General features: G+C 47.6%; 2 protein-coding genes across 13 annotated transcripts in view; one reads left to right on the top strand and one right to left on the bottom strand.

Moving 5' to 3' along the window:
- The window catches only part of SLC8A3 (solute carrier family 8 member A3), a 113,171-nt gene extending 99,829 nt beyond the window's left edge, over nt 1-13,342 (top strand). For 6 of the 7 annotated variants that reach the window (XM_064713696.1, XM_064713702.1, XM_064713700.1 and 3 more), the window contains 5 exons: nt 448-465; nt 9,119-9,243; nt 9,774-9,873; nt 10,949-11,224; nt 11,545-13,342. In XM_064713696.1, the coding sequence (XP_064569766.1) occupies nt 448-465; nt 9,119-9,243; nt 9,774-9,873; nt 10,949-11,224; nt 11,545-11,921 (896 nt within the window). In that variant the 3' untranslated portion in view covers nt 11,922-13,342. The remainder of the gene's footprint in view (nt 1-447; nt 466-9,118; nt 9,244-9,773; nt 9,874-10,948; nt 11,225-11,544) is intronic. The other variant, XM_064713701.1, reaches the window with a different exon arrangement.
- A 9,062-nt stretch (nt 13,343-22,404) lies between these two features.
- Nucleotides 22,405-27,466, bottom strand: part of SMOC1 (SPARC related modular calcium binding 1) — a 147,256-nt gene continuing 142,194 nt past the window's right edge. For 4 of the 6 annotated variants that reach the window (XM_064713670.1, XM_064713665.1, XM_064713668.1 and 1 more), the window contains one exon: nt 22,405-25,943. In XM_064713670.1, coding sequence (XP_064569740.1) covers nt 25,927-25,943 — 17 coding nt within the window. In that variant the 3' untranslated portion in view covers nt 22,405-25,926. The remainder of the gene's footprint in view (nt 25,944-27,466) is intronic. The other 2 variants (XM_064713666.1, XM_064713669.1) reach the window with 1 other exon arrangement.

The raw sequence follows: 27,466 nt of genomic DNA, 5'->3' as shown, positions 1-27,466 counted from the left end.
TATTGAGGCTCCTCAGTTGTGCCAAGCCCTGCCACAACCACACATACCCAGCTTAGGCAGGGGCACCTCCCACGCCTTTGGGTCAGTTTGGCTTGTGTCAGGCCCCAGTGGCAAGTGTAGCTGCCCTCCTTCCCCCCTTTTCCTCCTTGCCACTTCCCCCTGCTGCATCCCATCCCTTTGCCTTTGTTGGGGGGAAGGGGTGACTTTGGGGAGCCAGTGCCGTGGTGCTCACTGGAGCACCCCAGTCTCCTCTCCATCTTGCTGCTGTGGTGTCTGCTCCCCAGCCTGTGCCCAACATGCAGCCCTGGTGAGCTCGCACGCTGCCTTGCACCATGTCCATTGCTCACTGACAGCCTTCATCTGCAAAACTGCTTTTTCCCAGTGGATATTAACTTCTTCCCTCTTTTTCTTTTCTCTCTCTGTCTTTCTCATGTTCTTTCACCACAGCCCTACTGCTCACACAAGGTAAGTGCTTTTTCTCCTTTTCTCTGGCTGCTCTGGCTCTCTTTTTGTCCCTTTTGGTCAGAGCCTCCCTGCTTGTGTTTGCTGTGTTGTAGACAACTTCAGCTCTTGATGTTTGTGTCTAGTCTAGTTAAGAGCAGTACAATTAAGAAAATAACAGTGATTGATTGATTGATTCATTGATTGATTGACTGATTGATTGATTAATTGATTGACTGACATCTAAGAGCATTTCCCATATTCCAGATTTTTCCTGGCAGTTTGGGGGAAATGATCCAGACAGAGTTGCAAAGCAACACAGGCAGCTATACCTGGTCTGAAGCTGTGACTCGAGACTCTCTTTAGGCAGCTCTGGTGCTTGGGTTGTGCTGATGCACAGGGAAAGACAGGGATTTCTGCAGGGAGGTGGCATTTCTGCAGTGTGGGACAGTATTGCCTGGGGTGGGTAAGGGTACAAGGTTGTGCAGGTGTCCCCTTCCCATGGAGAGTCACATGTCACCCCTCAGTCCCTTCACCCCTGTGCTCTCCACCTTCCATCCTAGGGGATCCCCAGGGTGTGCCCAGCACCAGAGCAGTACTACCAGGATATGATCAGCACCGTTTTCTTCCTCACCCTCAGCTCTGGTTCTGCACTCTGCATCTCCTGTCCCTGTGTCAGGATTTCATGTGTATTAATACAGAGCCCCTTTTCCTTGCCTGAAATCCCCATTACACTGGTCTGTCTTTATCCCACCGTGGTGCAGTGTATGCCTCCTGTATTGTGGTTATTCCTTCAGTTCCAGATGTGATTACTGTTCAATTTCCACAAAGAAGCACTTCTTGAAGGATAAGGGTGGGCATGGAGGGTGAAGAGAGGAGCTTGAAATCCCACAGGCTTGCGAGCAGGCCTGAAAACCAAAGCGTTCATGATGCCTGAGCTGTGCTGCAAATCCAAGGAGCAGCATCTGCCACACAGGCTTCAGTCTGGCCCCTTTTTGGAGGATGCCAAATCTGCTGCACAGGGGATGTCCTGAGCCCTCTGTTGGACTAATTAGAAAATTGCTAGTGGCAGGCAGAAATCCCCAGTTCCCCAAATACCAGCTAAGGGTGCTTATGGAAAACTCCTTGGAATGCTTTGGACAGTTTCCTTTGTTACCTCTTCAGATTGGGGAGGACTGGAAATAAGTTGAGCGCAGTCTCCTTCCCAGTAATTTCATTGCTTTAATTCAGTAGCTGCCTAATTTGATCAGAACCCTGGGAACCAAATAATTCCTATTAAAATAACATAACTTTCCTCCCTCTGTTTTGATCCAGCCTGATTGCTTTTGGCAGCTGTTACTGGAGGACTTGGTCACCAGCTATGAAAAGTTACTTTTTGTAAGGGAGAGCCTCCTCTCTGTCTGGTGAGGGGTGCCTGGGGTACCCCCCTTGCCGAGCTGCCTCAGGGTGCTCTCTGTGCATGTGACGTGTTTGGCTTGTGGTGCTTGGCCCCCACACGTGCTTCAATCCAGCAAGCAGGCACGTGCTGGAGTGTCACTCAGCAGCAATCAGGGCTAATCAGTGGGGAGAGAAGCGATGTCCTCGTTTAGTCCATGTCATGTTAGATTTAGGTTACACCGGCGCACGGGAATCTTTGTTTAAAAACTGCATTATTGAATGTTCCAGTGGAATCTGTCAGTCCCACACCTCGTCCCTTGCCTCCTGGAGCATCTTGCACAGCTCTTCCTGGGCAGCATCCCATTCCTGGGGATGTGTCTCTGGACTGCTGGGTGCCCTGGCTCTCCTCTGCAGCCCTGGGGCATTCCTCTTCCTATGGCACCACTTTGGCAGCCCCTGCAGGGCCAGCAGCTGCCCAGCCCCTGTTCACAAGAGTGATCCCTTCTCTTCACAGAAAGTGTGGGTACCCTGATGGATGAGCCCAAGTGACAATGCCTCTCTTGTCCCAAGAGCCCTTACCTGGGAAGAAATGAGGGATCCTGCCTTTGGCCCCCCGGCCTGGCAGGGCTCTCCCAAGGAAAACAGGGATGTGAATTTTACACAAGGTGAAGTAATTGGGCAGGGCACTGGTTCTGCTCAGCATTTATTTCTTCCAAATTTCTTCTCTCTCTGAGCCAGACTTGCAAGGCCATGCAGCACTTGGTCATGTGTCCAGCACCAACTGTTCAGGCTTCAGAGTAGCATGGCATAGCTGTGGAGAGACTTGAGGGTCTGGGGGTTTCTTAACCTTCTTTTTTGACACTGGCAATGATCTCTCTGTATATTGTTTATACAGGGAAATACTTGATACCAAAGTGCAAAGGTACTCCAGTTGTCCCTGCCTTTGCCAGCAATAGGAGAGCTGCTCTCAAGGTCTTTCCAGCCTTTGCAAAAGTCACTGAAAGCTTGGGCACAGCCTTTGCTTGAAAGTTCTTGGGCTCTAAAGATCTAGATCTTTAAAGGGCTATGGAATTATCTATATGGTATATAGTTCTATATCATTATTTCTATATACTCATCCAGTTCCAAGAAAATATGTCTAAATATATTTCTTTATTTATGCATTAAAACTCCCATGTCCACTTAGCAGTGGGCAAGACCGAGGAGCAGAGATGCCAGTTGTCTGGCCAGTCAGGGATGGTCATGTCAGCAGCAATCTCAAGTCAGAGCCAGGAGTGGAATAATGCTCAGTTCCCAGCCCTGTGCCTTTGCCTCCCTCTCATGAATGTGCATCATTTCCCAGTTACCATTAAGGAATGCTGAGCATGTACATGGGATGTATCATGTCTCAAGAATAGCTTTCAGGGCTAAGTCGGCAGATTCCTTACATTTTAGAAGGCAGCCTGGGCTGCCAGTGTTTGTATGTGGACATGTGCTTCTGTAAAGGGCATATCCATATGCTAATCTCCAAAGCCAGAGTGTCTTTTAGCCAGAAGTCTTCTCCACTTGTGACTGACAGCTTGACAGTGCACTGGAGAGAGGAACTCATTCATGCTCTCTATTTACTCTGTTTAGCCAGGGTTATATCTTATTAAGCCACAACAAAAAAGATCCCATTTTAATTGTTTTAATTTTTTCTTAGCAGCCTAGTGTCCAAAAGGGGTGACCTTCATGAGATACATGCCCACTCCAAAAATGGATGGAGACAAGATAGCTTGAAGAGTGTGAAATGGCCTTCAAAGCAATCTTTCATGAATACATTGCTGGTTTTAGTCCAATTTATTCAGCAAGCATCAGGGAACCCAAACTTGTCCATGGTTTGGTAGTTTTGCAGCATTGCCTAGGTGATGGGTATCTACCTCTCTGATGGTGTTACAGGGCCTTCCCATTGCCTGCTTCAGCTCAAAAGATGCAGTGGGCAGATTACACAATAGAAATGGATTTTGTCAAACTTTGATTTATAATGTGGCCAGGAGGCCACAGGCAATGTCTAGTTCCTGTTTGATTCCCTCCCGACTCTGAAGGAGGTTGAGTGGGCAAGCAGTGCAGGATATGGGAACATAGCTCAGTGCTCCCTTTTCCCTGGAAGAAATACAATGAGATGGGGATATGCTCACAGTATTTTGACCCCAATAATTGGCCTGTCATGTGCAGGTCTGAAATGCTTTGCGGATCACTGCAGCTCAAGTCCTGGGATGGCCCTGCAGACATAAGTTGAGAGAGACAGACTGAGAGGGATGTGGCGAAAGCTGGGCGGTGAGCATGGCAGAGACATGCCCAGGGCTGCAGAGCACAGCAGTAGCAGGACCATAACCAGGAGCTGCTCAGCCCCCTTGTCTGTCATAGCTTTAAGGGTCTGAACAAGGCAGAATGAGAGCATGGAGTGGTTTATCCTCTTGCTTCCCGCACAGTCCAGCATCTAGTGGGTATCAGCTGTGGCTGTTGCTACAGCCCAAGCAAAAGCGAACTTGATCCTCATTCCTCCCACCCAGCCTTTGATTTTACTGCACCTGTTGTCTCACTTGCTTGTAGCATATTCTCTCTACCTCACTGGCTCCCTGGCACCAGGAGCAGGGTACCTTGGTGCAGCAGCTGCCACAGCAGCCCCAGCTTGCCTGGCCTCAGCAGCCTGTGTGTGTTCCTGCTGCCCAGAGAGGTTCCTAACTCTCAATGGTAGCACATACCTAGGTGCCAGAGCAGACAGGGTCTAGGGTACCCCTCTCTGGCCACCTTCTCCTTTCCAGGGAGGAGGTAGAGGCAGCCCAGAAGGTCCTGGCAAGCTCTGTTCTCGATAGGCACAGCCAGACCTTATCAGGCTTAATTGGAGTTGACAGCAGGGAGTCCAGGGTGCAATCCGCATTGAAAAGTAGGTACTGATGCAGATACAAACAGAAATCAGGCTAGTTAATAATTAAGCTGCAGCTTGGCAGCATTCACCTTGACAGACATGACCTTCCAAATTAAAATCTCTCTCCCAACATACAATCCCCCCCATCCTTGCTCCCCCTACCTTGTGTTCTATTTATCTCAGCCCTTGGTAGTCTTCTTTGCAGGCTGCCATACTGGGGTGATGTGTGACACACATCACAGATGTCCTGTCTCTGCTTCCTTCAGGTGCCCTCCAAGACCCCAGCCCTACACCAGACTGTGTGGGAGCATATTCCACACTTGCAGCAAGTGAGCAGCCTGATGGATTGCAAGGATTGTTGGAAGCAAGCGAGGATAGCAACCTCCTGTGGCTCTGTAGGCGGGCTGGGGCATCCTGTGCTGGGTGAAGTGCCTCCCTGAAATGCCAGTGTTGGGATTGTCCTTTGCCACTGGGTTTTGTGCAAGAGTTTATTCCTTCTCAGCTGTTGGGTCAGTACACACAGGCTCAGCTCAGCCCTCAGCATCCCATTGAAACAGGCAGACCCAACAGGTCTGGAGCAGTCTTAGGATGGGATATGGTGTTTTGCAGAGGTTGACACTGATTCCCACCCCAAGATGCTCGTGTGTCCTAAACAATAGGTGGGCAGAATTGGTGGAATCATGTAGGTGCTTCATATTGCTCTTTGAAGGTGCTCAGCCCACCTTAACTGTATGGCAACTATAGGTTCTGGAGAAAAAATATCAGCTGGGCTCCTAAATTTGTCCTTCCTGCCACTGCCTTAATTTAGAAAACAGTCAGCAGCCTTGTATTTAGCACCTATGGGTCACTTGCATAAGTACATTGAGCAAGATCCAGTACAGTACTGACATGGGAGTCTTGTGTTTTTCTCCTGCATTAGGATGGAGCCTCAGTGAAAATACAATGGCAGCTTAAATGTTTTCAAATGCACCTTTGAAATTTAGGTTTAGGTCAGGTTTCTGTGCTTTGCTTTCCTGTTGCACGTTCAAAAAGGTGACTGAATTTTAATGAGACATTAAGGGATTACCTTTTTTCTTCCTTATCCAAAAGCTTCCACTATTAACATTTCTATGAGGTACCCATTTGGACATGCTCCCTGTGCCTGGTCTCCTGTGGTTTGCTTGCAGCTGACATTGAAAGACCTAGCTGGACAGTCATGTTCAATCACTTGTCCCCACAGGATGCCCTTTGATGTGCCATCTTGGGTGCCCATGTTCTTCTGTCTGCACCCTGTTCACCGTACACATGGAAGAGGAGGTGACATCAGTGCCTCACTTATTCATGTTTCTCTGGGTGTGCTGTCAATAGGCTGAAGGTCTCCTTTGCTAGTCAGCTTGTCTCTTCACTCCAGGTGGCTTACTGAGGGCTTGAAGGTGCCTCTGGTAGCACTTAGTCTGCTGGCAAGGTGCCTTCTGAAGTAGCAGGACTCCTGCCACCTTCACTTTGTGGAGTCTCTGGTCCTGTGCTCATGATAGCATCTAGCCCCTAGGCTGACAGACACTCTTGGACATGCTTGTGTTGCTTGATTTACTCTAAGAGCTGCCTGGCAAGTGATTGCCTTGGTTGTGGCATTAGTAGGTGATCCACAGGTGGCTTGCAGAGACATCAAAGCCACATACTAGAAGGGGAAGGTCTTGTGAACACAGGCATTCCCATGCAGCCTGCCCACCCGCCCAGAACATGGCACACACAGGGAGGAGATTTTCCTCCTCAGGGAGGGATTCACATCTTCCACTGTCCTGCCTGGTGCAAGTACATAAACTAGCATAAGCAAGATGCCAGGTTCTCGGATAAAGCTGTGTTGGATACCATTTCCTATGGAGATAAGAAAACTTGCTGCATTGCACGTGCCTCCAGACCTGCCTGCAGTTCAGCCTTGCCTAGAGGCATAACATTTGCGTGAGACTCTGTGTTCTTTTACCATGCCAAAGGCTTTTGTAATCAGTTAGATTGGGGATTGAGGTTTCATTGCATCATTTCTCTGGGAGTTGTTAAGCTAAGGAAATGCTGCCTGATATTCCCTATTTTCAGAGCATTTCCTCAGATTCCAGGCATTTGCTTTCTGCGCTCTGCAACTGCAGCTAGCGGGCAGGAGCCTAAGGGACTGTGCCGCCAGCTGTGACTGCAGCTTTTCAGATGTGTTTGTTCCAGGGAAGGTTGTACTGAGTCACACTGTCAACCAAGTCTGGGCTTTGCAACCCTTCTGGGATGGCCGTAGTGCTTTTGCTCAGTTCTTTATTGTCAGCACACGTCAGCATGTGCTCAAGCTCATCTGCCAAGCTGGGTTTTGTGGAGCTGAGGGTGCCTTTGCCCCTGACCTTCAGGTTACGAGGAGCTCAGACAGAAGCAAATCCATGTCATAAGTGCTATGGCAAATGATGTGTGAGCACCTGCATTTTCATTGATGGACACAGCTTATCTTCACACACTCTCAGGTAGAGCAAGACACTGGACTTTCTTGTTCTGTGTCTTAGAAAAAGAGATGTACATGATACGAGACTCCTTGTTCCACTGAATACAAGTACCTTGCATCTTGTTCTTGATAATCGTCAGTTCATGCATCCAAGTGTAGTGTAAAGCAGAACATTTTCAAAGAATCATGGAATTATAGAATCATTAAGGTTGGAAAAGACCTCCAAGATCATTGTCTAACTTCTGACCAAACAGCACCATGACAACTAAACCATAGCACAAAGTACCACATCAAGTTCTTTCTTGATCTCCTCCAGGGATGGTGACTCCACCACCTTCCTGGGCCCATTCTGATGCTTAACTGCCTTTTCAGTACATCCCCCTGCATTGCCTTTCTTCTTCTCCAGGTGCTGTGCTCCTCTGTCTGTGCAATTTTTTTCTAAACTTACAGGGATTCCTAAATCCAGATGATGCTGTCTTGGAGCTAGGCAGTGATGGTTTTGATGTACATCATTGATTTTAAATGATGGATGCAACTTTTCTCTTTCTGTGATGGATTATAATAATGTCACCTGCCATAGGAGGTCTGGCAAGGCTTACAGCCTTTGCAGTCAATCTAGCCAGGCAGATGAAGAGAAAAGTCAGAGTTTATAAATAGATTTCCCTGTGACTGCATAATTTCTATGTGACTTTTAGTGTGTAGTATGAGATCTGCTGGAGTCCACATGGGATCAGTCACATCTGAGGCATTACCTGGGCATTTGTTCAAGCTCTGCAGGAAACCTCAGGTAACATCTGACCCACTGCTTAGCCAGAACAAGATGCTCTGCCTTGGTGATATGCTCTCCCAGGTTCTAAAGAGCTCCAGCTTGCACTACCAGGCTCAGCTGGGCCCTGTATTGCAGCTTGTACACCCTGACTGCTCAGGCACGGGAAAGCCAGGGGAGAGCCAGCCCCTTTCTTGAGGTGTCAGTTTTACAGAGAGCCCATCAGCATCTTCCTGCACTAAGGCATGTGAGTGGAAGACAAGATCTGGGCCAGGCCTAGGCACCCTTCCAGCTGGTTGGGATGCTCCTTCCCATCTGGTCAAGCAGAACCCTCTTGAGGCACCTCGCTGGGTTAGCTGGGTCATCAGCGAGATTGAGCCTGACACAGGGTCATCTCAGCATGCTGCTGACCCAGCGTCCTGGTTTAGTTTCCTTCAGCAGAAACGACATACGGAATTACAGAATGGAATATGTTGGAAGGAATCTTAAAGATCATCTGGTTTCAACCCCGCTCGCATGGGACACCTTTCCCTAGGCTGCTCAAACACCACATCCAACCTGGTCTTGGAATTCCAGGGACAGGGTATTCACACCTTCTCTGGACAACCTGTTCCAGTGCCTTTGCACCTTTGCAGTATTATGAATGGAAAAAACTACTTGTTTCATTACTTGTTCCCTTTTCCAATTCATGTGTGGTTTACATGTGGTTGTGACTGTGTGTCTGAGTGTTAGATCAAGCACTGAGTGGCACAAGGAGCCAACCATGATTTTTTACTCAAAGGGGGAAAAAAGGCTCTGTCTCTTGTTAATGCAAATGAGGGAGCATGTCAGGGTGTTACAAGGGTCTTAAAGGGCACTTCTGCCAAGTGGCAGAATGATTTTTTACCTTGCTCTCCCCAAAACTGTGGCTGCTGCAGGGGTGATGGGAGAGTGGATGTCAACTGAGAGCATCAATGCACACTAAAGAAACATTTAAGGTTTTTTTTGTTAACAAATTAAAACCACGTTGCTTATGCTCTTGGTGACTGATATTCAGAAATCTCGGTCCTTTGTTTCTGTGGTCCAACACCCCACCACTGCCCCCCAAACTGCTGTGAGGGGGCTGCAGCAGCCCATGCTCAGGCCCTGCAGACAAGCCCCCATGGTGCCCTGGAGGGCTGCTGCCCACAGCTTGGTGTTGGCCTTGCTTTCACAGAGGTGGCTGAGAGGAAGATGACAGTAGAAGAGGAGGAAGCCAAGAGAATCGCAGAGATGGGCAAACCAATACTCGGCGAGCACCCCAAACTGGAAGTCATCATTGAGGAGTCCTATGAGTTCAAGGTCAGTAGGTGTCCCAGGGGTCCTCCAGGAGAGGAAAGCCATGTGGCACTGTCGAGCAGCCTTGGAGAGCAGGACTGAGGAGGCAGCATGTGCTGGAAAAGGTTGTTGAGAGAGGAAAGAAGTATGTAATGCAGCTAAGGATGGATGAAGTCTACAAGAAATGTCAAAAGTAGCAGCTGCTGGTTGGTGGGGGTGGACAGAGAAAGGCAAGAAGGCCCTGATGGATGCAGAAGAAGCCAGTGGGCAGGAGGATGGAGGAGCAAAGCTGTCTCTGGTGAAGCAGGGTTGAGGGAAGAAGGAACCTAATCAGGATTGAGATGCGGCAAACAAGCAGGCTCTGGTGAGGTCTGGATCAGCCAGTCCAGCGAGAGGTGGGCTCAACCCTAGTCATGGCCTAATCTAGCTGGTAGGAGAGTGCTTGTGACACTTCTATAGTTTGGAAATGGTCTGTGAGACCACAGTGTACTGCAAGATCATCCTTGCCCACTAGCAGCTGGTTTAACTGCTGTGCATCTTTATTCCCACAACAGAGCACCGTGGACAAGCTGATTAGGAAGACAAACCTGGCTTTGGTTGTAGGGACACATTCCTGGAGGGACCAGTTCATGGAGGCCATTACTGTGAGTGCAGGTGAGTGGGACATCAGAAAATCCATACTAACATCCACAGGATTCATACATCCTGGAATGACAGCATCTCCCTGGTCACTGATGCTCAGCTGTGGTCACCCACCAGCAAAGCCAGTCCAAAGAGCTCCTCTGCTCCAAATATAGTGGGCTTTTGCAGGTACATTAGTGAGGAAGCCAGGAGATCCATCTTCTGGTGCAGAGCCCTCCAGAAGGCCAGTTTTCAAAGGCTGTGTCAGATGGTGGTGCTCCTGCTGCTTCAATGATCTGATGAGCTGTGTGCAGGCAGCAAAATCCCATCCTGGCTGGGATCCTGGCCAGTGCAGGTAGCTCCTACTGGGAGATGTCCTGAGATGTCCTGTCATAGCCAGTAGAGTTCCTGGGAGTAGGGAGAGTTACCACATGAAGACTGGAGATGTTGCCTCATGAGGCAGCTGCTGGTAAAAGAAGAGGCCCAGAACTTGCCAGCTGTTGTCTGATGAGAGAGCTCACTGCTTTCAGAGCCAGGCAGCTGTGGGGAAGGTGTTTTAGGCACATCTGTGCCAATAATGGCAGTTTGGCATCTTTCTGAACCTTTCCTTGATGGTTGGTTTCACATCTGCCTCAAAGGGGTGTTTTTCACCCCGCTGTATAGGAGGCAGTGGATAGCCCAGCCTGTGCTCTGGAGCAGGAGGATCAAAAGATCTCTCCAGTTTCCCAATTTTATTACTTTCCACTAGTTTTGGTCCAAAACATCACTTGCCTGTGTAATTTCTTCATGCCACTCAATAGTGATCACCACAGGTTGACTACCTCCTGTGTGACTGCCTATGGACAGGGACAGGGCTGCTCCTCTGTGGGTACAACATCCCATTACACTGTTCCCCATCCCTGAGGGCTCTGGGGTTCCTGGGAGAGACTTTTTGCCAAGCCTCACCCATCACTGAAGGACCTGGTATGCCTTGGATTCACTGTCATGGCCAGCACCACTCCACCTTATCCCCGTAGAGCAGAATCCCTGGAGCCTTGGGGTGGAGGAGACAAGCATGAGCTGCCCCAGTGGAATGAATGCTGGACCTCTCCTTCCATGTTGTTTGCAGCAGGTGATGAGGACGAGGATGAGTCTGGTGAGGAGCGCCTGCCATCCTGCTTTGACTACGTGATGCACTTCCTGACAGTCTTCTGGAAGGTGCTGTTTGCCTGTGTGCCCCCCACCGAGTACTGCAATGGCTGGGCCTGCTTCATCGTCTCCATCCTCATCATCGGCATGCTCACGGCTGTCATTGGCGACCTCGCCTCCCACTTTGGCTGCACCATTGGCCTCAAGGACTCGGTGACTGCCGTCGTCTTCGTCGCCTTTGGCACCTCTGTACCAGGTGGGGCGGCCGTGGGGAGGGGATGGGGTGGGAGGTAAATCCTCTGGAGATGCTCCTGATTTCAGGAGAGAAGCTCTGTCATGGGATGGGATTAGTCTGGGAAGGGTATCCTCAAAGCCCTGTCTCCAGGCAAGGTCTGCACCTTGCTTTTTGGCAACATGGGATCTCTGAACCTAGGAGGGGACTGTGCGCCTCTTGGTCTGTGTCCTAACCTGGTTGGTGACACACTTGAGCCTCCCTTGTCCCCCAGGCATGAAGGGGTGTCTGTTTCTCCTGTTGGACCCCCAGTGATTTCTCCTTCCCTCCTCCCTCAACCCCAGACACCTTTGCCAGCAAAGCCGCAGCTGTCCAGGACATGTATGCTGATGCCTCCATCACCAACGTCACGGGCAGCAACGCTGTCAACGTCTTCCTGGGCATCGGGCTGGCGTGGTCAGTGGCAGCGATCTACTGGGCGTCGCAGGGGCAGGAGTTCCAGGTGTCAGCAGGCACCCTGGCGTTCTCCGTCACCCTCTTCACCATCTTCGCCTTCATCTGCATCAGCGTGCTCCTCTACCGCCGGCGGCCCCACCTTGGCGGGGAGCTGGGCGGCCCCCGGGGGTGCAAAGTGGCCACGACATTGCTCTTCGTCAGCCTCTGGCTGCTCTACATCCTCTTCGCCACCCTGGAGGCCTACTGCTACATCAAGGGGTTTTAGGCGGCGGCGGAGGGACGGTGCTGCCGGGGGAGGGACCCTCCTCTGTTACCTCACCGCACACCAGTCCTGGGAGCGCGGTTTCACTGGAGGGACGGACGGCCGTCTGTCAGGGGCTGCCGCTGCCCACACCGTCGGACAGCTGCGTGCCAGGAAGGGCAAAACCATCACAGAGTGAAAAAAACAAAGAGACAAAACCCATCCAAAAATGGTACAAAAGAAAGCAACAATGGCAAGTGTTGAAATAAAACACAATAAACCCAGGCACTGACCCTATTCAATGAAATTATGAAGTTTCAACTATCTCCAAAGGCCACCTCTCCCACAGGGGGTCATCTCCTTTCCTGCCGAGCACCCCTCCACTGTAAGGAGATGTTTCCTCATTTTTACTAGTTGAGAATTGCAGAAGTCTGGTTCAGGAATTTGTGGGGGTTTTTTCTTTTTTTTTTCTGTTTGCTCGTTGCTTTTTGGTTCTAGGGGAGCACGCTGATTCTTTTTTTCTTTTCTTTTTTACTACTTAATCCGAAAAATGTCAAAAAGTTAAACTCAAAGCTTCAAGCTGCCGTCAGTGCTGGAACTGAACATGTGTATTTCTGAAGCCACAAAAGACTGTGACACAGTCAAAAAACTTTTTCACTATTACCCGTTTCCTCCCCTGCCGCCTTCCATTTCTTTCTTTTTTAAGAACATCACAAGACTGATATATTTTTAATACAAACACAGACACACAGTCACACACATTTAGTGACAAAAGCTGGAGCATGTAGCATCTCAATCACCTGCCTGGGCTAAGAAAAAAGGAAGGAGAAAAAACCCCAACCCTCTAATACGTGTCATGTATATTTTGACTATGGCATTTCTCTTTGTATAATTAACTTTGAGCTCGTGGCTCTGCAGGGAGAGAAAATTATGTTAATTTACAACTGTTAAAGAAATAAAACATCCTGCCCTGGGGGGAGCAAGGGGGACAGGGAAAACAGCAGCGGCTCCTTGGGATGGTGGTGGTGGCAGGTTGGCTGCGTGGGCCTCCTGCTCAGAGGTGGAAATGAATTCAGGAGAACCTGGATAGTGTGCCCATATGTTCCCAGCACCATCCCACCCAGAGCTGTGCCGTGGCTGCCCTTCCATTCTGTTGCTACTCCATTTTTCACAGCACCTGCGCCTCGCTGGTGGCCATTGACAGGTACAGGCTCAAAAACTGCCACCCACATCAGGACTCCTACATCATCTCAAATACCTTTTAGGAACACCAGACAGACAAAAAAGTATCATTTTAATTTGAAATGCATTTCTTTTTAAGGATAAAGAAGAAAAAAACCCACCACCATGAGAGTATGTCATGAGTTACATCAACAGCTGCAAATTGAAATGTTGGGTTGGTAATAAAATAAATAAAAACTATACCTATATCTATATAAACAGTGCTATCTAGAAACATATTTCTTAATTGAGAGCCCTGTAAGACAATGTTAAAATCCTACTCTTTGTAAAGTGTTTTTGAGATTAAGATAATTTCTTCTGTCATGAAACAGGTGCTGTAAAAGGGAACCATGTTCATCAAGTTCCCTAAAAGAAGCCAAACTTTGGGAGGCAGCAAGTAAGAGAGGGGCTGCCAAAGGGTAAAGTTCTGCCTGCTGCTGTGCTTTTGGCTGCCCCAGGAGGCAGGGAGGAGGTGCCCATGGATTAGGGAAAAAGCAATGGGAACAAGATTGTCATGGACAAAAAGATGTAACATTATAGCAGGTCACTAGATGGAGGCAATGATGGTTTTTAAAACGCAGATGAAGTATTTATTTTCATACAAAATGTTTATCAGATATCTATATATAAATGTGTATACATGAGGCAGAGAAGAGGGATCCTTCCCAGATGCGCAGCCTGAGCTTTGTTGATGGGAGCCCACAATGAGTGAAAGCCACTGGGTTTGAAGCTACCAAGTATCCAACCCTGCCTCCTTACCCTCCCTCTGCCTTGCCTCTGGGAAAGGACCTAAAAAAGATGGGCAAGAGACCCCAAGGCCAGGCTCCCACTGAGCTCGCTGGTCCTTCTGGCTCCAGTAGTGCCAGCAGCCACCAAGAGCAGCTGCTGCCACTGCCACGTGGCCCATCAGCCCCAGAGCTCATATGTGTGACACTAAAGGAAAATTACAAGAGTCCCCAAAGGTTTTTTGTGGGGGTTCAACGTGCAGCTCTCAAGGGGAGATTGGTGTTGTTGCTGTTTTTAACTGGGACATACAGAGTCTGTTGAGTTTTATTTTGCCCGTGCCAGCATAGCCATCCCTGGCTAAAGCCCAGCCTGGGGTGCTGCTGTGCTCTTCTTCTGTGCTTGTGGTGTATCCACCGTGTGCTTTTTATCCACTTCCTTCTCCAGCTGACTGCAGGGAAGGGGTGTGGGGTAGGACTGGCTTGCCATGAGGGAACTGTATGGGGCTCCTAGTGCCCTCCATGCAGAAGAGTGATCTGCACCAGGCTGACATCTGTGGCATGTTCCTTTTATTTTATTTTTTTTACTCCATTAAAAAATATGCAAGCTAAAAAAACACAACAGGTTTGGTGCCTTTGGGGATTTTTTTTTTTTTCTGAAGCTGTTGTTTCATTTCAGGTCTTGCTCTCTGCTCGCTTCTCTTTTCCTTGGGGCAGCTGCCTGGACTTGGTTGCAATGGCTTTGGCTGGTTGTCCCCCCACCCCACCACCCCAGCCCTCCGGTTTGGTGCTGCTGGGAGGACCCTGCAGCCTTGGCCCTGTCTAGCTGGCAGAGAGGAGGTTCTGCTGCTGTTTTGGTTGCTGTTGATCTTTCCCCTTTGTTTCTCCCATCAGCTTCCCATGGCAGCCTGCAATAACAGCTGCTGGTCCCTCCCAGCAGCCCTTGTGCTGCACATCTTCCCCTTCTGCCTCTTCCCCTGCATCACTGCTGTGATTGAGAGTAAATAACACATCCTGACATCAGGAGGGAAAAGCCAAGGGGATTGAAGGAGTTGCTTTGTCCCTGGGGCCTACCATGCTATGGGGACGTAGTCCAAGGGCCATGGATGGTGTGGGGCCAGTGGTACCTCTGGCTGCTTCCCATCACTGTTGCCACAAAGGCTTTGCTGTCCTGCATGGGTGCTGGTCAAAAATCAGCCTTTGAGTAAAGAAGATTTTGGCAAAGAGATATTTACACCTGTCCCCCAAAAACTCTCCAGGAACTGTGTCCCCGTTTTGGCCAGTACCATGCTGCCTCCTCACCCAGTGTCATCACTGACTGATTTTTTCCACTTGCATTTGGACCCTCAAATGCCCTTTGCAGTGGCCCTTGAGCTAGAACTGTTCCTGCCTGCCCTCTGAAGCATAGGGGCAGCTGCTGCAGCCCATAACCCCAATCCTCTTCTTTGCCTGACAGCATGGGTGTTATGTTAACTCCAGTTCTGGGGTTCAGGGGAGACTGGGGCTTGGGCACCTCGCAGTGCAACGCAAAATAACCGAGTGGGGTGGAAGAATTCCCAGTTGGGCACCCATAGGAAAGGCAGCCCTGGATGTCACTTTTTTGGGCAACCAGATCTTGGCAGAGCAGAAGAGACCACTGCCCTGTTGTGTCCTGCACACTCCCACCCCGCTCCACAGGCCTGTGGGGTCACTTCCCACCTCTAGCCCTGCTGGACAGCTCCTGCCCAAAGAGAGCACACCTGCTCCTGACCTAAGGGCAAACACACAAGTTCCAGCTCTGTCTCTGGCTCATCTTTGACTCCAGTGATGGGACCAAGAGGATTTTTTGGGGGTGTTGAGGCTCATTTGGGCTGGTTTGCTGCCACTGCTGCACAGAAGTATCCTGGTTCCCACAGCTTTGGAGATTTAGATCCAGGACCAAAGGGAGCCAAGCCAGAGAAAGCTGAAATTAGTAAGAGGAGTGTGTGCAAGCATCAGGAATCTGTTATGGCACAGTACAGTGAGAAATGGAAGTGTTTGTTAGAGACACTGACCAAAGGTTTTAAATTAGGAAGGAGGCATTTGCAGCATGTGGATTGGACTTTGTTACCTTTCTGGCAGTTACTGTGGTGTTGGTGTGATCAAGACTCTTCTGGACAAGCTCAGACAAATCATGATGCATGTATCTTCTGATTCCATGTCTGGGGCTGCTGGACTGCTTTGTAGGTCACTTGTGGTCCCTGGCATGGAAGGAGCCCTCCACTTCTCTCTATCCCTAAGTACCAACAGGATGCCTCTTCACAGCCCCATCTGCCAGGAGAAGTCCCCATCAGCTGCATGTGCCTGCTCAGGCTTCAGCTGCTGGTGTGGGCTGGTGCCCACCTGCCTGTCTCCACCAGCACAGCCCTTTGCTTTGGGAAAGCATTTCGGAGGACACCCAGTTCTGTTGTACCTGGACACTGGTGAGATAAAGCAAGACCTCAGTTCATCTCATCCACCTGACAGCACAACAGGACATAGGTGTAGATGTAGATGAGATAACAGAAAGGCATCCAAGAGACCTGGTCATGCTTGAATATGGATTCAGTGTGGGAGCCGGTCTGCACAAATGGGAGCAGCAGTTGCTCAGCCCCGGCCACAAGCTGGAAAGCACTTGTCACCAAAAATAACCTTTGGAGTATTAGATGGAAAAAATGTTTTTAATGACATTGTCATCCGTGTGCATGTGCCAGCAGCCGCCAGCTTGCTAATGACAGAGCTGTGTGTGCCAGTGCCCAGCAGAGCACACTGTGCTCCCAACCTGCCTCTGTCACAGGAGGGGATTAAGCACCTTCTGGTATTTAAATGAGTCATTTAAAATACATAGATAATTAACACCATGAGTGAATTTATCCCTCCTCCCTGCCTTCCCTTCACCCAGGAGGTCTGGACTTTGCCCAAAAGTAGGTGGCAGGGGCAGAGCAGACCCAAGGGCCTCAGGGCATCCCTGCAGGTAGCTGGTGGGGTTTGCTCATATTTTTGCCCCACTGCCAACAGCAGATACCCTTGGTGCCTTTTCCACACTGCACTTACCTACATGTGCCCTGGGGTGTCGTTTGGGCTCAGACATGGAGTCTAAAGGCATGATGTGAGGTGGATGAGCTCAGCAGATGCTCCCACTGCACTTAAATGTAAGCACTCACCCATGCCCCAGGGTGCACCATTGCTGTTGCCATGTACGTGGCAAGCTCAGTGGGAGCTGTGGCTAAAACAGTAATCGTGACCTACCTAGTACTTGGTGCTGGGCATGCACTCAGAAATTGGGCCAGTTTCAAGAACACAATAAAAAACTTCACAGGCCTGGGAAGTACTTTGAAACACATGTGAAATTTGGGTGAATTAAAGAAATAAACCCTTCAAACAGATTTTTTTAGGGTATAAGTTGTGAAGTTACGAATACCTTCCCAGGAAGATGCCTCTGATATTGAAGAAAATAAGCTTCCATTACAAAAACACTGGTTCCATCCCGTGGGAATTATGAGTACAACCTGTATACATGAAAAAGCTGTAGGGGGAATAAAATCTCAACACAAAAGCTTCAAAGGTATTCTCAGAAAGTCCTCATGGTACATCCTTGGCACTAAGGATGTTCATATTGTAGAGAGCACCTTTGTGTCTCTATTAACACAAGGGGTGTCCAAATAAGCTCTTCAAGCTACCAAAAGAGATTTGATTGCCTCGTCTTCTTATGGAACATCTTGGGCAGAAACTAAAAGCAAAGCCAAATGCAGGGTTTCTGCTGGCATTGCTAATTTTTTTTCTTCTTGTTTCATTAACAAGGGCATAGAAAACAGCTCACTATTATCCTTATGGTAACAGGATTTTGTATGTGTCGCAGTCCTTCAGGTTCTCCACTTTTTCTTTTCCCAGCCTCTGAGAAGTCACTTCTACAGGACTTCTGCCCAGTGGGTCTCCCTTTGTTTGCACATTCTCACAGCTGCCTCATGGCAGGGTTATCCCATGCCTCTGCTGAAACTCATCCTGTTGACTGGGATTGTTTCTTCAAATTATCAACCACTCATGTTCTACCCTCCTTAGGTGGTGACAGACACCTCCCCCAGGCCCCCTGGACCCCACCCCACACTGGCTATCACCAGGAAAATTTATAGCAAAGCAATTTCTAAAAGTTACTGCTGAAAATACTGAATAGATCTGGACTCTGGACCACAACTGGGAAGATCTCCCCAGAAAGCTCTCTGACTTTGACACTGAATTCAGTGTATTGTGAATCTAAATAGGCTGCAGTTCCTTGGTTCACTTATGAGAATGTCTGCTGGGACAGTGCCAGAAGCCTCTCCAAAGTCAAGACATATCACATCCAGTGCTGTTCTCCCCTAGCCATGAGGCGAGTTATCCTGTCAAAGAATGGAATCAAATTGGTTTGAAATGATTTGTCCTTAGTGAAACCTCAACAAACCCATTCCTGCCATCTATTTACAAATTTATTAATCTTTAGAGGATTAGAGAATAAGTGGTTGGTAGCTTGCTCCTTAAGGTTTTTACAGAGAGGTATCAGGTCTGTAATTCTCTAGGATTTTCTTCGTCACCAGTTAGGTGATGTTGCCATGCTCTCTTCAAGTCCCCTGGCAGCTCACGTGTAGTCTGCAATGCTCCAGCACCCATCCCACATTTCATATTTTTTCTTCTTATGCTTCAGGATGTTGAAGAGCTCTTGATCCACTTTATTGATCTCTACTTACACTTCCTTCATTTCTCTTGCAGCAAGATAGTTTCTTATTTGGACTATGACTCCTTTTATCAGTCCCCAGATCTCTTTTATCATTTATCATGGATCAGGGATTTATCATTTATTTAGGACATCTCTTCACAGATCCTGCCTATGAGTTTTCTGAATTAATTTGTATTTGATGTTTCGGATTTTTGGAGTCTAAGTACTTTAGATTACCAAGGTCTGGTATCTAAGTGCATTTTGAGGAGAAAAAGCTTGCAGCAGACATCTCAACACTTGTGTTAGAACCCACTACAGAAGGCAAGGGTAGCCCAGGTTCTTGCTAATAGATCTCTTGGGGCAAACTGGAGTGAAATGACCTTGAATGAGTGGTGTTTGTTAATATACACATGTAGAGTTTATTGTAGAACCATTTGGTTGCATTGTAAAACAGCTATTTTTGTTATTGTTATGTATAGTAATATGGCAATACAAAAGCGTAAAAATACTGCTTAAGAAAATGGGTAAGAAAGAGAAGGGAAGGATAAGAGTTGAATAAGAGTTGAAATGTCACCTGTAGACCTCACAATGAGACTTGGTTGTTGCAATTTTCATGTTTCTTGGTCAAAGTGGTAGCTGCAGACTGGCTCCATCGTGTGGTGGGGGGAACTCCCAAACAAGTGGTGGGGACAAATCCCTAAAACATAACATCTGCTGGGTTTATATTCACTCCAGTTCAGGTAGGAACACCCAGGTACCTCCCCTGGGGCAGGGAGTTTCAACTGGATGATGTAATGTTGTGGATCAGCTCAGGAGTCTTTGACACCTTCTAAGACAATACACCCACCCATAGCATCATGCAGTTGAGTCCATTATGGCCCATTAGGGCCCATCAGCAGAGATGAAAACCTTCAGGCTGTGTATGAATGTCCCAGTGCTTCCCCAGCTGGGGAGTTATCTCAGCTGAGTTCACTTGAGTAAGGACAAAGAGACAGTACCCTCCTCACAGGCTTTCCTTATCAAAAAAGAGGTGACACAGCATCTGGCTGAAGAGAGAGCTATTTCCGAAGTGACTTGGATGCTCCCACTCCGAGCTGGCAGGTTGTCTCAGAGGGAGCTGCATGAAGTTGGCTGAGGCTGGATTGTTCACCTGCAGCTTGCCCCATGATTGTTGGAGCCATCAGCATTCCAGTCTCTCTTCCAGAGTCACTAGTGAATACATTTTTCTCCCCAGACCTGGGACGACTGGACAGCAGTATCCCCTTTATCTTAAGTTCCTGTCATTGTCCAAATTCCAGTTAGCAGGCATATTTGGGGAGGGGGGGACTTCTGTGATTGCAGATGGACAAGGTTTCTTTGCAGTCTCCTAGAGCAGGCAAAAGTCCTCTGATAATTTTTGCAGTGTTTAAGCCATTAACTTGAAACAATTTTAACAGCTCCAGAGATGCAAAAATTCACTTTAATGTTGGGCTGCAGGTGAACAAATCCAGCCTCAGCCACCTTCATGCAGCTTTCTCTGAGACAACCTGCCAGCTCAGAGTGGGAGCATCCAAGTCACTTAAGAAATAGCTCTCTCTTCAGCCAGATGCTGTGTCAGCTCTTTTCTGACATGGTGAAGCCAGCAGGAATCCCTTCAGTGGTCCCAGCCAAAATCATGACTGAGGGAGATAGCAGTGGCATTTAGTGCTATGCAAGGCCAGGGCTGTGCTGTGCAATGGGACACTGGACACTCAAACTGCAGTTTTTAAGTGCTTGAAGCACAGCACAGAGATGCTACAAACAGAATTTGTTTCACCAGAGTCCTTTGTTCACACACCATAAAGCAATGAGTTAAGGATCTGTTTTATACTGGGATTGAATTTTTTTATTTTAATAAGGTGAGCTGTATTCATCTGTACTTCAGACTCCCAGATCTTGCACCAAGAAACTTCTCTGAGGTCCAAACTAGGGCCACCTAGTTGTGAATCATATGCAGGAGACCTGAGCTATTTCTGCTGGCACCAGAGAGGAGGCAAGGTGTGGAAACCTCAATCTCCACTGGAACCACAAGCAGCTGCCTCCCTCATTGCCCAGGGTGCCCCTGTGCCTGCAGCACAGCACTGGTCTGGCTCAGCTGGGGCAGAGAGCCACCCACCACCACTGCCTGGGCTGGTGTGGGCTGAATGAGCAGTGGGGCCATGGCCCCTCTCCCTGGCCCAGTGCCAATGTGCTGAAAGAAAACATAATGTGGAATAAATCTTCATTTATGCTTTTGCAGGAGACGGGCATATAGGTTTGTGCTACAACACACAGCATAGAATTTGTGGTGTTTTCTGAACCAAAGCTAGACAACTCCTGGAGTGCACAGGGAAGGTCCCTTTGAAAAACAAAACCCACCATTAACATCAGTAAAAAAAGCCCTCAGCAGAACTACAAAAAGCACAATTGCTTCCCAAAGCCAGTCTTGGATTTTCTGGCAAACACTCCATACAAAACACTCACTGTTAAGACTCCTGGTTCCTAAGCTGGCATTTTTTTAACCCATTTCCTATTCAAGGTGTTTTCCAAACTAAGGAGCATAATTTTGCAGATGTTCTATCCAATTTAATATCAGCTTTTGAAAAGTTTCCATTTTGCCTGAAATGGCTTGTAAGGGCTGGCTACTGAGAATTTAGAAGGTCAACATTCTGCATGTCAGTTATGTTAGTTATACTGTTACAGATAAGAGAAAAAATGGCTGGGGGAGAAGGAAGAGAATAGCAGTATCACTGTTGGAAGCAGAGGCAGAAGCAAGCAATTTGCAGTCCTTTTGACCCGCCCACAGAATGGCAGCACTGCCAGGGAAAGGGTGAAGGCCTCTTGAGGTACCTTACATCAACTCCAGAAGCAGGAAGCATGGCCAAGGAATTGGTCTTTTTCAAAATATCCTTTTCCTGGTTTTAGTTAAGTCCTGAAGGAGCCCAGATAATAACATCTACTGCTCTTCCCTTCGCCCCAGAATTTGTTACCCTTGGTAATACAAGGAAATTAAGTGGGCTGGCCAGTCCATTCTTGACAGAGGCACACGAGCTGTCACACCTCTGCATTTACTTCTTTTATTGTTGAATCTGCACTGAAAGCCTTAGCAGAGCTCTGACGACCTACAGTCTGTGACTACCATACAAGCAGAAATCCTCCCCTGGGACTGCAACTGCCTTGCCTTCCATGTGCAATAAATGAGCTGGCTCCTTATTCATTGCAAAGATTTACATGTGATCAAGTGAAATGACAGTGATGACAAAGCTGGTCAAATGCACTTGAAAGGATCAGTGTGTGGCCTCCTCTGCCATGGACCTGGTGCTGCAGCTTCTGATGAACTGCACTCCCTTGTAGCCTAGAAAAACCTATGTTTTACAACAGCAGCAGCTTTCCAGCATGGCATGTTATTCGCCATCTTTGAGGATTAAAAGGTTTTGGACAACAGCTAGAAGATACTATTTCAGGCTCCCGTGTAGCAAGGCATGACCTGCAAACTAAAGTACGAGGCTCCCATGTGAAAGGGAGCTGTGAGGACATGCAAGGTTCAGAGCCTGTCTCCTACCTGTGGTGTGGGAAGACTGTGCTACAAGATCCCACATCCCACCTTCTACAATCATCTCTATGCTCCTGCTGAAGCTTCATAGCCTTTCTAAGCAGGCTGGGCAGATACAGACAGCTGTCATCAAACCACAGAGATGCACTCTGGAGCTTCTTTTAACTCAGCCTCGAGGCTTACACACAGGGGAGAAACATCACAGACCTCCAAACCCAACCACCGACTGACACTTGACTCTGCAAGGAGCAAAGTCTCCTTCCCTCTCCTACAGCGCTGTAGGAATAAGTGGAAATCAAGATTCAACAAGTAACCACCACAAGACACTGGTGCAAAAGTTATCTATTTTATTACAAAACCAAAACCAAACAGATACCTTTCAGTTTAACAAATTTACCATAGGCAGAAATGTGCTGGGGCAGGTAAGTTCAATATAAACTCAGGCCATGGAAAGCAGTGCCTTCCCACAAATGAATCCCACTGTAATGCAATTTCCTACAACACACTATGCCCTTGGAAGATCAGCAAAAAAGATTTTTTACTTCTGGCAGGATGAATAGATGACTTGCACTGTCGAGTCCTGCTTCTCTTCTCTGTCCCAGCCGTTTTCGGCCATCATTCAAAGCAGAGCTGGAGAGGCCCAGCAGGACTTGAGGAATGAGGAGACACCTGCCCAGGGTCTGCTTTCAGACACAACACTGACACTCCCTGTGTCCCATCTTCAGGAAGATGCTACTGATGCAAGGCAGAGCAAAAGACTGTTTACAAGCTCTGGATAAGGATGATGTGGCCCAGCAGCCAGGTGGACTGGCAATAAAACCAAGAGTGAAAACGGGCAGCTGAGGCACTGCTCTCATCTGTGAGTACAGGTTCTTGGACAGATCACAGCATGGGCTATGTCAGTCAGGACCAGAACGGTCTGCCAATGCTCCAACACAAACCCAGAACAAGTAACCTGATCTCTACCTGGACATTACATCTCTACCTGGACATTACACAATCATGCTGGTTGGGCCTTCCATGGCAGCGTACAAGTGTTGCCAGAAGCTGCTCAGAGACCCATGCAATTTCAGCAAGTCAGGATGCAGGGACTTGGAATTGTCTTGTGACAGAGGAAAGCAATGTTATGCCTGGTCCCCAATCCATCCATAAAGTCAGCCCTGGCCTAGCAACAGGAATATCCACAAATACCAAAGTCAACCAACAGCCACCCCTTGTTTGCCTTCCTTGCAGAACTGACCCAATTTCAATTGCAAACGACATGTGAGTGCAGGCCTCTTGGAGAGGAAGGGCACAAGGATGAGAAAAAGGAGGTCAGCAGAAGGAGTTATATAACAAGCAGGAGTGGTGACTGGCTGGTTTATTTCCAAAAGATGCTGTGAGTTTTAGCAGCTCTGCAGTCCCCCCACAATCTTGTGGGGCATTTCCCAGCCCCAGTGTTTAGCTGATAGAATTCCTAGAGACATCCAATTGTCTGTTTCTGCTGGATAGAACTACACATTAAAAAAACCCCTGACCAAACAAAGAAAAACCCTACCTCCAAAAAACCCCAAAAACTCCAAACCACCAAACACCATCCAACACAGCAGTCAGAACTTTTAATTCCTAAAACTAGAATATTAAAATGGAGAGGAGTTTTTTTATACAGTTGGTTTCATTCTTTACTCCCCACAATAGGATTAGTAAGTGTGGCATGGACATTTCTAACTATACACTAAACCAAATTATTTCAACACACAAAAGATGTGCCCAGGGAATTAAAAAAAAAACCAAAACAACCAACCAAAACAAAAAACACAACCCAAAAAACCCAACCAAGCAAACAAAAAAAACCCCAACCCCAAAGAACAACAAGAAAAGAAGCAATCAAGAAGGTGGGAGCTTGCAGGCCAAAAAAAGCACATACATTGTATGTGAGAAACCATGAAGATCCAGCAGCAGGATCTGCTCTTGCTAAAGAGATGACTTCTTTATATTATGATGGTATGATGTACATTTCAGATATTACCAGAAGTGTTTTTAACCATGCCATACATTTTAATTAGCTCCAATATACTTCCCAGAGGAAGAGTTATTACTACTCTTAATCAGGTATTTATAGAAAAGCTTGTTAGTTTTTATTTTATTTTACTTTCCATTTTGTCAACAAGCACTAACTTACTGCATCAGGACACTTTATTTTGGTGATGTATTTCTCTCATGCTATTGTCACAATGACATGACAGAGTGAAGATGCTGCGTTGTATTATCTTTTACCAAAGCAACAGAGCCCTGAAAGATGAGTCCAGTCTCTACTGTTATCTATTGCTGTTACAAGTAACTGTTGGTGTAATCTCATATTAGCATGTCATTTCATCATCTTCACAACAGTTTCTTCTAACAGGTTCTTGGTCCAGAGATAAGTGGCAGAAGGATCACCAGGTCAGAAGTGGGAGGCTGCTCAGAACAGGCGAGTGCTGCCAGTGGTTGGAAATACACAAAGCAAAACTGCGTGTCCCATCACACTCTGCCCAAATCTAGGATTGTTGATATGGGCACCCCTGCCAAAGAAACAACTCTACCAAAACTGCTAGTGGTTGACACAGCCCCTGTGGCCTCCAAGAACACCAAACTCCTCTCTCCAAGCCTCCACTGTTACTGCTGATGACACCCCAGTGTCACAGTACCCAGGAGGTACTGGCAACAGCAAATCAGGCAAAGTGGACATCAGTGTGCTGGAGGAGAGCTTGGATTCACAACCACCAAGGACAAGAAAGTCACTGCTGACAGACCTTCAGCAAAGAGCATGGCCCAAGCTGTACTGCTGCAAGATAAGGAAAGCAGACTCTTTGGGACAGCAGCAACTGTGTCTGTCTGCACTGACAAGCATGTCCTTTGCTCTTCAGCAAAGCACAAGGCAGGCTAATGCTGCTTTTAGCAGGCTTCTCAAAATGTTTACTGCTGTACAACATATAGATGAATACTTTGTCAGAGCAGAAGATGCAAGACTTCACTCCACTGACTCTACTAGGCCTACGGCTCCCACATCCTTCTTACAGCTTCAGATTCCAGAGGCACGGAGCAGCTTTGCTAAGCATGTTATCTGAGCATGAATAGCAATGTATTTGTATTTAATTTCTGCCCAACTTGCAACAGGTGCACAGACTACTGTTGTACATCCCTATTAGAACCCTTTTCTATCCCTACGTCAAGCAGCTTTGCAGTGCACCAATACTTACATGAAATCTGTGCTCTCAAAAGCCCAATTGCCTGAGTTGCAGAGAGCTTTATGGTAGAAGTACTCAAGAAGTATTTGGTATCTGGGGCACGGTGTGCACATCTGCAAGAACAATTCATGCTGACACACTGGCTCCTTTCTGCATGGAGGTGCTGTTAAGGCTCACCACTGAATGATGGTTTGGTGGCAGAAATGAATGCATTACTATAATCCATTATATGCAAAATGTCCCTCTAACCCTAACAGCCTTCAAAAGCAAAGGGAGGAACAGAACAGTGACTCCAACCCCTGTACAAGACAACTGTACAATTTACATATATATTTATATACAGTATATAAAATTCTTTCCCAGTGAACTCAATTTTACATCATCAGTAGCTGTTCCAATTTTAAAAAGTCGTGATCCTGCTTCCCTCCACTTTCCAAAGTATTAGATAATGGCATTGAAAAGCAATTTTTAAAAAATCCAAACCAATTTTTAAAAAGTGCAAATGTTCTGGGTGCCACTTTTGCTACGGTGGATGTTGCTGATGCTGCGTGCTTGCTCACAAGCAGCAAGGTGTCTGTCCGTCTGTCACTGGATGTTTTCTTCCTTTGGGTCAGCTCCTGCCTTCCCCTCTTGTCTTCTACTGCTACACCAGGCGACCTACTGAAAGAGTGGGGTGGGGTGAGCAAGGAGGGAAAAACAGAACAGAAGCAGAACAGGTAAGAGAAAAAGGCAAATTAAAACAAAAAGAAACCTGACTGATAAAGATCCAGTACAGCTTCTGCTGAAGCCATGGCCTCAGAAAGCTGAGATCCCAGAATAAGCTGTGAGGCTGAAAACAACCAGGGGCTAATGAGACAGCCTTGCTGGAAAAAGCACTGAATGAGTCACATGGAGCCTTAGGGACTGGCATATTTTTAAACACAAAACACCACTTTCCTCCCCCTCTTTGGAAATGGGCATGCAGTCCAGGGAAACAACTGGTCCAACATCCCTTGCTCTGCTCTTCTGCCTGGCACAGCTGATGCAGAAACTCACTGCTGCCAGGCTGCCCTGCCACCATCTCCCCATCAGCCACAGACAGCTGCCTCCTTCTCTAGCAGACAAGCAGGTCTTGGAGGCCTTTCTTCAAAAGAAAGCTTCTGTTAAGCCCCTCACCAAAGGTTCTTAAAGAACCAAAGCTCTTAAGGGATCAGAGCTAGAGCTCTGTGGATTAATTACCGATGAAAACATGCTAAAGAGACAGCAAAAGTAGGGATTTGAGGGAAAAAGGAAGGAAAGGCCTCAGTGAGATCAGTGCTGATCAACATGCCCTGTGACAGGGGGGCAAATATTGTCAAATGCAAAATTATTTCAGGCAGCTATATTTGCAATCAATTGCACAGCTCTGCAAAAGGTGCCTGCAGTGCTCAATGACCAGCTCATAAAAACAACAGATTGTTTTCCATATCTGTTATTGCAGTGTAGTGTGGGAGTGCAGATGACCTGTCCTATGCTTTGAGTGACAAGGAGGGGGCTGAAGCTACAGCAATTGTTCAAATGCCTCTGCTCAGCTTTTAGCAGCAGGCAAAAACCAAGTACACACTCAGAATGAAGGACACACCAGGAAACATCATATCATCAATGCACAAGGTGTAGTTGATCTTTATCTTCAGCTCTCTGTTCAGCCCATCTCACCAGGACCAGATACATTCCCCAGGAAGACAAGGAGGACAGCAAGAGGTATAGGAAGGCTTCTGGCACTGAAGAGATACACTGCCTAGGTCTCATCAACACAAAAAGGAGTCTAGCCAGACATTTGTAGGACAGCTATAGAACAAGTAGCAGAAGATACAGGCAGGGGAGAGCTTCTCACTGCTTCTTACAATCCAAAATGAGAAGTACTCAGCAAAACCATGAGGCTGCAAGTCTAAAAGCAAAGCAAATGATGTTATTGTTCATGGTTGATGAAAGGGCTGGTCTATGTGATTCAATGCCCAAAATACTGGGAGAGCAGACCTTTACAACGATAGAGAACAGTCTTCATGGGAACTTGTCCATGGAGTGATGGAATGTAAACACAACAAATCACCTAAATTACTGCTTGACAGAAGAAGGAAGATTAGGATAGGAGTCATCCCACAGCTGCTTTATCCTATTCTAATTCCTTAGCAACATATAGTCTGTTTCAGCAAAAGACATAGAGC

This window comes from Zonotrichia leucophrys, chromosome 5 (genome assembly GCF_028769735.1).
Source record: "Zonotrichia leucophrys gambelii isolate GWCS_2022_RI chromosome 5, RI_Zleu_2.0, whole genome shotgun sequence".
Taxonomy (NCBI): Eukaryota; Metazoa; Chordata; class Aves; order Passeriformes; family Passerellidae; genus Zonotrichia; species Zonotrichia leucophrys.
Note: the sequence above shows the minus strand (reverse complement) of the source record. Positions and strands in the feature narration are given on the sequence as shown.